Source organism: Nansenia antarctica, assembly GCF_963989245.1.
Source record: "Nansenia antarctica genome assembly, chromosome: 10".
Taxonomy (NCBI): Eukaryota; Metazoa; Chordata; class Actinopteri; order Argentiniformes; family Microstomatidae; genus Nansenia; species Nansenia antarctica.
Genome location: NC_137680.1, coordinates 22,930,991 through 22,940,230, shown reverse-complemented (window position 1 = coordinate 22,940,230; position 9,240 = coordinate 22,930,991). Strand labels below are relative to the sequence as shown.

Genomic DNA, 9,240 nt, shown 5'->3' with positions numbered 1-9,240 from the left:
GAAGCATTATATATAAAAAAAAGAAATAGAACATATATATGAAGTATAAGAAATACATAGTTTAGATAATTATATTATATTTTTACTCTCTAAAACATTGTTGCCTGCCCCCCAGCGAGTTGAGCCCAGCCTGTGGCCTTAGAGGAGGAGTGGACCAGAGGCTCCAACACTTCAGGATTGTTGACAAAGAAATATTTTTGTGGAACCTTTCGTACACCTGCCTCCCCCCTGCCCAAACAGACAGCCTGCCTCCCCCCCGTCCAGCCAGAGACCCAGCCTATGGCGGGTCAGTCCCTCCCCCAACACGTCTGAACTTTGACTGACTTGATTTCCGGGACGCAGCAGCCAATCACAGTGTTTCGATGGTGATCACGTCCAGCGTGGAGGACACGCCCCCGAGGATGGTGGCCAGCCTGCCCCCTGAGCCCTGGCCCCACCCCCCCCAGCCCTGGCCCCGCCCCCCCCAGCCCCGCTACGCCCCGCAGCCTCATCTGCAGCTACGCAAATCCAGCACAAGTTAGTACACACACACACACACACACACACACACACACACACACACACACACACACACAAGGCAAGTTTATTTGTACAGCATATTTCATACAACAGAGTAATTCAAAGCATTAAAATACAGCAGGAGGAGCATAGTAAGAAAATAAAAATGACAATGAATAAAAGCAAATATAAGAAGTAAATAGATAAAACATTTAATGAGACAATAGTTAATGGATAAAATACATTAATAGAAGTGTTTGTGTTTAATCATAACTGCTGCAAAACATAATAGTATTTAGCTTAGATTTAAATATATTCAGGGTTTGGGCCTGTTTGATTTCTTCAGGGAGTTTGTTCCAGGAGCATGCAGCAGCGTGACTGAAAGCTGCTGCACCGTGTTTTGTTTTCACTCTTGGAATGATTAGCTGATTAGTCTCAGCTGACCTTAGGGGCCTTGCTGGAATATAGGGTGGGAGGAGATCTGATATGTATTTTGGTACAAGACCATTCTGAATTTTTACACAGATCCGATTTTTTGGTTTGGCAGTTCACATTACTTTTAAAATGTGACCTACATTGACTCCCGTGTGAACATTTCACAGCCCTGAACAGACCCGCATGCACAGAAGGACAATAACAATGACGTCAGGATGTCACATGCAGCGCACTGTTTACGGAAGTAACCATGGATAATAATAATAATAATACATTAGACTTATATAGCGCTTTTCTAGACACTCAAAGACGCTTTACAAACTGAAAAGATTGAGCAGTAAAAATAAATAAAAGAAAGTATAAATATCAGATATGTATCCGATGTAATACCACCTCTGAACGTGACCCAGGTCGGATTTTAAAAAGTCAGATTTCATGTGACTTGTGCTGTTCCCACGGTCATGCATAAATCAGACCTGAGTCGCATGTCGGCAAAAAAAATCGGATTTGGGTCACATTTCATTGCCGTGTGAACGAAGCCTTTGTGATTTGGATGCAATTATGAGTACTTTGAATTCAATTCTCTGAGAGACTGGTAGCCAGTGTAGAGATTTCAGGATTGGTTTAATGTGTTCAAACTTCTTCATTTTTGTTAGGACTGTAGCAGCGGCGTTTTGGATGAGCTGCAGCTTACGAACAAATGCATGGATGAGTTTTTCTTGGTCTTGGTCAAGGTCTTGTTTGGACATGAAACCTCTCATTCTTGTTATGTTTTTCAGGTGATAGTAGGCTGATTTAGTTATCAAGTTTATGTGGCTGTTGAAGTTTAGATCGGAGTCAGTTTTGCACTGACTTTCGATCTTTTGTCAGGTGCACCGAATACAATTACTTCTGTTATTTCTGTTTTGTCCTGGTTTAATTGGAGGAGGTTTTGTGTCATCCAGGCGTTTATTTGTTCAATGCAATTACAGAGATTGTTGATGGGACTATAGTCGTTTGGTGAGAGGGCTATGTAGATTTGAGTGTCATCGGCATAGTTGTGGTACTAGGCAATGTTGTTCTTTTTTATGATGTGTCCCAATGGAAGCATGTAGAGATTGAATAGGAGGGGGCCAAGGATTGATCCTTGGGGAACCCCACATGTCATTTTAATTTGGTCAGATACAAAGTTGCCAATAGAGACATAGTAGCTTCTGTCCTGTAGGTAGGATCTAAACCAGTTTAGGACAGTGCCTGAAAGTCCTACCCAGGTGTTTAGTCTATCTATTAGAATGTCGTGGTCTACAGTGTCAAAGGCAGCGCTAAGGTACCAAAACTGTACCAAAACTGAGATTTTTCAGGAGTCAATGTTTACACGAATGTCAAGGAATGTTTGTGGGCAACCATTTCAATCATTCTTCCTGTACAGGGAAGGTTTGATATGGGTCTGTAGTTGTTCAGTACAAATGGGTCTAGGCCGTTCTTTTTTAGTAGAAACTTAATAACTGCAGTTTTCAGGGTTTCAGGGAAAACTCCTGATGAAAGGGAAGTGTCGATTATTTGTACACACACACACACACACACACACACACACACGCAAAGATCAAAGTTGGCAAAACTTGAGTGTAAAGTAATGGTAAAGAGTGTGTGTGTGTGTGTGTGTGTGTGTGTGTGTGTGTGTGTGTGTGTGTGTGTGTGAGTGTGAGTGTGAGTGTGTGTGTGTGTGATATGTGCTGTAGTATCTGTATGTGTAGTAGTAGGGACCCCTGCTGTGATGGAGGCTGTGTGTGATGGAGGCTGTGTGTGTTGGAGGTGTGTTTGTTGGAGGTGTGTGTGATGGAGGTGTGTGTGATGGAGGCTGTGTGTGTTGGAGGTGTGTGTGATGGAGGCTGTGTGTGTTGGAGGTGTGTGTGATGGAGGCTGTGTGTGTTGGAGGTGTGTGTGTTGGAGTTGTGTGTGTTGGAGGTGTGTGTGTTGGAGGTGTGTGTGTTGGAGGTGTGTGTGTTGGAGGTGTGTGTGTTGGAGGTGTGTGTGTTGGAGGTGTGTGTGTTGGAGGTGTGTGTGATGGAGGTGTGTGTGATGGAGGCTGTGTGTGTTGGAGGTGTGTGTGATGGAGGTGTGTGTGATGGAGGTGTGTGTGATGGAGGCTGTGTGTGATGGAGGTGTGTGTGATGGAGGTGTGTGTGATGGAGGCTGTGTGTGATGGAGGTGTGTGTGATGGAGGTGTGTGTGATGGAGGTGTGTGTGATGGAGGTGTGTGTGATAGAGGCTGTGTGTGATGGAGGTGTGTGTGATGGAGGTGTGTGTGATGGAGGCTGTGTGTGATGGAGGTGTGTGTGTTGGAGGTGTGTGTGATAGAGGCTGTGTGTGATGGAGGTGTGTGTGTTGGAGGTGTGTGTGATGGAGGCTGTGTGTGATGGAGGTGTATGTGATGGAGGTGTGTGTGATGGAGGTGTGTGTGATGGAGGTGTGTGTGATGGAGGTGTGTGTGTTGGAGGTGTGTGTGATGGAGGTGTGTGTGTTAGGGTCAGAGGTCAGACTACAGCCTCTCTCCTCTCCTGGTGTGGTGGTGGAGCAGCCAGCGGGTAGGAGAGGTTAGGAGATGTTAGGAGATGTTAGGAGAGGTTAGGAGAGGTTAGGAGATGTTAGGAGAGGTCTGGGGGGGTTAGGACAGGGTTAGAGCAGTGTTAGGGTTGGGGTTGTGTGTGTGTGTGTGTGTGTGTGTGTGTGTGTGTGTGTGTGTGTGTGTGTGTGTTTGTGTTTATCTCTAACAGGGTTCTCCACTGGGTAGCGCCAGAGTGCATAATTAAAACAGACCGTTTATTCATGTTCATTCATGGAAATGCGAGATCGTTCCTCGAATGTTGCCATAGTGACAGAGCCAAGTGGGAGGAGTCTGTCTCTGTCCTCCCTGAGGGGGAGGAGTCTGTGTCTGAGGGGGAGGAGTCTGTGGCTGTGTGGTCGAAATGGTATACTAGCATACTGCATACTAGCATACTCAATGAGTATATACTGCATACTGCCTACTAAATTCATAATAAGTATGCCAATACCAGCCAACCGTTTACACAGTATGCATACTGCCTCCCAGAATGCATTTCGCCGGGAGCAGGGAATTTAAATCCTCCATTTTAAACCTCCATTGGCTAAAAGCTGTAATTTTACTATATTGTTGTCTTAGCAGTTGGTAAAAGAACATGATTAAAATAAATATATATGAGCAATAACATATCGTGGGCTTGCTGCAGCAAGCACTACAACCAACTTGTCTGTCTGAAGCTACAATCCTGGGACCATTCGTGATTGGGCTAGGTGTGTGTGATGGAGGTGTGTGTGATGCGTTTGTATGATGCAGTTTGAAGAGACTGAAGAGACGCACAATGCATTTTGGGGAAGTTGAGTAGGAACTGTGTGGTGTCATGATATACGGGAAAAATCTAGTATCCATACTAGGGTTAGGGTATCCATATACTAGATACACCATCCATACAAGATTTCTCGCATACTCAGATTTCACATACTATACTGTGTGAACGCACTGCATCAAAATCTATGTCATATCTAGTATGCTAGTCTAGGTCATATCTAGTATGCTAGTCTAGGTCATATCTAGTATGCTAGTCTAGGTCATATCTAGTATGCTAGTCTAGGTCATATCTAGTATGCTAGTCTGCCATTCTGAACGCAGCCTGAGTGGTTGACACTGCATTCCTTTGAGGAGGAGGTGGAGTTTGTCTGGAACACAGTTGCTTCTGTGACTTGTTCAGATGTTCGTGGCGGAGGTGAGAACATGGCAGCAGTCAGAGGAAGGTGGAGGTGAGAACATGGCAACAGTCAGAGGAAGGCCCGGGCTGGTACAAATTTGCGTTGTGTGGTCGTTCATTTGGCTTTTGGCATTTAATACAGCGATGAGGGAACGAAAACATTGCATTGCTTCACGCGTGTCGTATATGATATGATACAAGCGTGTCATATATGATATGATACAAGCGTGTCGTATATGATATGATACAAGCGTGTCGTATATGATATGATACAAGCGTATATATTTTTTGGAATGCCAATAAAACACTGTAATCACTTTAACTTAGATTTTGTTGTATTTTTAGGACATTTTAAGTCAGTAATTCAAATTCAGATTCTAGTGGCACATATCTCTGGCCATAATCCGGGTCCTTAAGAAAGTGCAATTCCTTTTCGGCCAATCAGCACCTTTCATTAACGTACCCAAGGAAGTTTAAAGAACGCACTCCCAGTGTTGCCAACTTCCAGAGCCCCTTGGCGACTTAATTAGTCAAAAGCGACCAGCGACAAATCTAACTTCCTTTTCTGGTCATTTGGGGAATTACTGTAAAGCATCTAACATACCCCGTATTCCACGGTTCACGTTACAACCAAGCTCAGGAGAGACGAGTAGGGATACAGTCTATGGCGAGCGAGGGTTGCCGTCTCCTCTCTCCCTCAACACTCACTCCCGCGGCCAGTCTGATAGCAGCCGCGGGGAGCGTACCGTTGTTCCCCGGGTCCTCGCAGGGGGTTCGGGCAAAGTTCGGGAAATAACGGACGGTTGTCATGTGTTTATACAGCATGGATGTTACGTGCCTAATGCCTTTGATGCGCACACTTGCTACTTGCCGCTTTAATAATTGTATTTAGCCTATAGCACAAGTCATGCATTGCATGTAACCTCAAGTGCTGAACAGTATTAAGTAAACCACAATATATTTGCTAAAGCTTAGGGGCGACCGTGCCTTTTGCAGCCATAGACTGTCACTGCCTGGTAATAACAAGGAAGGCCAATGACAGTATCCCGTCTAAAGTTTTTCACCAGCCATGGTGAGTAGGCTAGCATACGTTACCTAGTGACTGACTGACAAGGCTGACTTGACAGTATCGTTACCCATGCAGGCTGAACAATAGCTCGAGACAAGTTCTGTGAGGATATTCGCGCACGGCTCATGTGAGGAATTGCAATTATATTACAGTAACAGTCGCTAACTTGACTGCAAAGGTAATGTAGACTAGGCTGAAAAATAGCGCCAGACATTTGTTAAACACAGTTTATTCATAACATACGATTATGACGATTATTCAAATAATTAAAATTCTCCACGATAAGTTATCGCGGGTGTTTTTATCGCGATTAACGATAAAAACGATAATCGTCCCATCCCTAGTCGTATATGATATGATACAAGTGTGTCATATATGATATGATACAAGCGTGTCGTATATGATATGATACAAGCGTGTCGTATATGATATGATACAAGCGTGTCATATATGATATGATACAAGCGTGTCATATATGATACAAGCGTGTCGTGGAGGCACAGAATGCGTATACGGCCTTCCAGCTGTCAAGACTAAATTGCACTTTGACTGTTATTTCTCCTCTCCTATACCAGCAGTCAAGCCTAAGAGGCACTTTTACATTTCTAAGGCTGGGTTGCACCAACCTGGTTTAAAATTTAAACCGGTTTAAATCAAGGCTTATCTACTAATCCTGTTGCACCAAACTTTAATGCTAGCTTTAACCTATTTTAAACTCAGTTTAATTTAATCCTGGTTTAAATCTAAGCCTCTGCTAATCCAGGTCTGTTGCACCAGTCATTTTAAACCTAGTTTAAACCTGGATTAGCAATTATATTTAAACCACCCCTGGAGGAGGTTTATGTTAGGTTTATTTCAGTTTTAATGACAACATGGCTGCATATCTTCGCTGGATGAGAATAAAGGAAAGAGTTTCTTGCAGGAAAATTCAAGACAGATTAAACCCAATTGAATTTTATTACATTTTAATTTTAATAATAATTTTAATGTGATATCATTTTATAGTGATATAAAGTGAATAATTCAATTGTGAGTTTTCCCAATGGTATAGCTTTACAAAATACTGTTTACTGTCATATACAGGGGTGCACATAACTTTTTGGGGCCAGTGCTCAGAGGAGCACCTAGGGATGCTGCTTGGTGCTCCCCGAGCTCGCGAGTCACGACCATATTCCCTGGGTCAGGGGTCGAGGTGCGATAATGAAGCTGTAAAACAAACGTCTGAACGTTTGAAAGCTTCAGAGAAAAGAAACGTGTCCCTTGGTGTTGTTTTTCCTTTTAGCGACGAGTTGTTCGGGACTGAATTTTCACGTGGCGGCGTGATAACCGTGCGATACGCGATACGCGGAATGAAAGTACGAGTTACGATACTTTCCGGATGTTTTCGTGAGGGGAGTCGCCGTGGTCGTCGTCGGTCAACTGTTGTGATGGATTACTCGTCGGGCCTTCGGCTGAGGGGACGGCAAATAGTTACTTAGTGGGGCTTGCAGTGATGCAGCAGTCAGCAGTCAGCAGTCAGCAGTTGGATTTTGAGGAAGTAAATTCCTCTCCCAGCGGTTCCAGCTGTTGGTGCGCAAGAGCGCGTTCATGCGGCTGATCTGCCGCGCAGCATGCATTTTGGCGACTCATGCGCACTGGCGCACCAGTTATGTGCACCCCTGGTCATATACCTCAATGGGAAGGTTGCACCAGCTATCAAGCATGGAAGTGAGAGGAACTCTCAAACGCCCTCCAGCATGTCTACTACCTACATGGATTGTACAGTATTCAGAACCATCTTCAAACCAATATGAATAATGAATACACCAACCAAATAATGTGATTGATTTAGCTGTTCATATTATAGGGTCTGATATCTATTTCATATGCAATGTCCTGTCCTTTTTACACATACTCAGTATTTTGTTTCCCTCAAAAGTAACACTGCATTGAACCTGAGATTTACACATTCATATTACACCTCTTGGAAGAGGAAAGGCAAAGAAAAAAAAACATAGACAAGGGTACAGTTATATTTTGTGTTCCCTTGTAAATGGAAAATGGTCAGTGTGAAATAGCGCTAATGGTACAGGGTAGAGTGGTAACAAAACTGCTCCCTGTTTTATTTTAGATTCAATGCATGACATTGAGCTATGGTGACAGAATCAATCAAGTTTATTGTTACATCCCATTATGCAAGTATCTTTTTGGAGTTCACTAGACTAGTCCACAGGGTGCAGAATTGTCAGCAGAGTGTCAAAGGTTAATATACCATGCCATCTACAGCATCGCGTAAGCCTACCACCCGGCAATCACTCGCAAAAAACTCCGCTAGCACCATCGGTGGTCGGTGAAAAGCTGACGTGACCGTGCAGCACGACCACTGCAGCCCCGCAGAGGCGGTGGTGCCGGTCGGCCAGCAGAGGTGGAGGAGCGGAGTGAACGGGCAGGTGTATGGAGGCTGATCATTGCTTGCATGTAGCAAGGGACAGTTCCTGACAGTTGCTGCCGGGTAGGCGAACACACAAAGCTGTCACGTCGGCTTTTCACCGACCACCGATGGTGCTAGCGGAGCTTTTTGCGAGTGATTGCGGGTGGTAGGCTTGCGCGATGCGGTAGATGGCATGGTATATTATTATACTTTTGATACTTTGCTGACAATTCTGCACACTGTGGACTTGTGAACTCCAAAAAGATAGGCCTACTTGTATGTAGGATGTAACAATAAACTTGACTGATTCTGTGACCATGGTTCAATGTCATGCATTGAGTCTAATGCGAGCTGCTATGGGGAGCCGGTGATGGGCGCGGAGGAGAGGGGGACTTTGGGGAGGTTGAACACCAGACGGCCGGTAGCATCCTGGATGAGCTGCAGAGGTCTTATGATACCTTTGATAAGTAAGTAAGCTAGCTAGCTAGCCAACTATGACTGGAAACAAATGAGTATCCAGTTATGGAATTTATCACCACTTTGGCTGATGTGATGATGTGATGTGGCTTTGTTTGGCTAGTTAACTAGTCAACTCGTAACATTCGCATAGCGAAATTAGCATGCTAGCAGCTGTTTTAATATAAAATGGTCATGCCAAGATAAAAGCTAAAGCTGACTAGTGAGCCCGCATCAACCTTAATGCTATTTATGTGCGAGATGCTATCTATAATTTATCTAGGGCCATATTTATCTAGCCAACATCATATATTTTTTAATATTTCGTCTGAATCCAAGATGGCGGACACTGAACATAATTTAATCCTGGTTTAAACCAGGTTGAACTAATCCAGGATTAAAATGATGATGTGCAACGCGTCTCTGATTAACTTTAAACCTAGTTTAAGCCTGGATTTACTAAACCTGGATTAACTCTAAACCAGGATTAGTTTAAACCAGGTTGGTGCAACCCAGCCTAAGTTTTAATTAATTTTGTTACATTTGAAAGTGTTTTTTGTTTATATATATTTATGTTTTTTATATTCTACATTCATATCCGTCCTCCCAGCCTCCACCCACTGTATGTG

At 43.9% G+C, this 9,240-nt stretch overlaps 1 protein-coding gene across 1 annotated transcript in view; it reads left to right on the top strand.

Moving 5' to 3' along the window:
• Window positions 1-392: 392 nt before the first annotated feature.
• Window positions 393-9,240, top strand: part of dyrk1b (dual-specificity tyrosine-(Y)-phosphorylation regulated kinase 1B) — a gene marked incomplete at its 3' end in the record, with an annotated part of 36,372 nt that continues 27,524 nt past the window's right edge. The window contains 1 exon segment of the mRNA XM_080541093.1: window positions 393-516. Coding sequence (XP_080397219.1) covers window positions 402-516 — 115 coding nt within the window. The 5' untranslated portion in view covers window positions 393-401.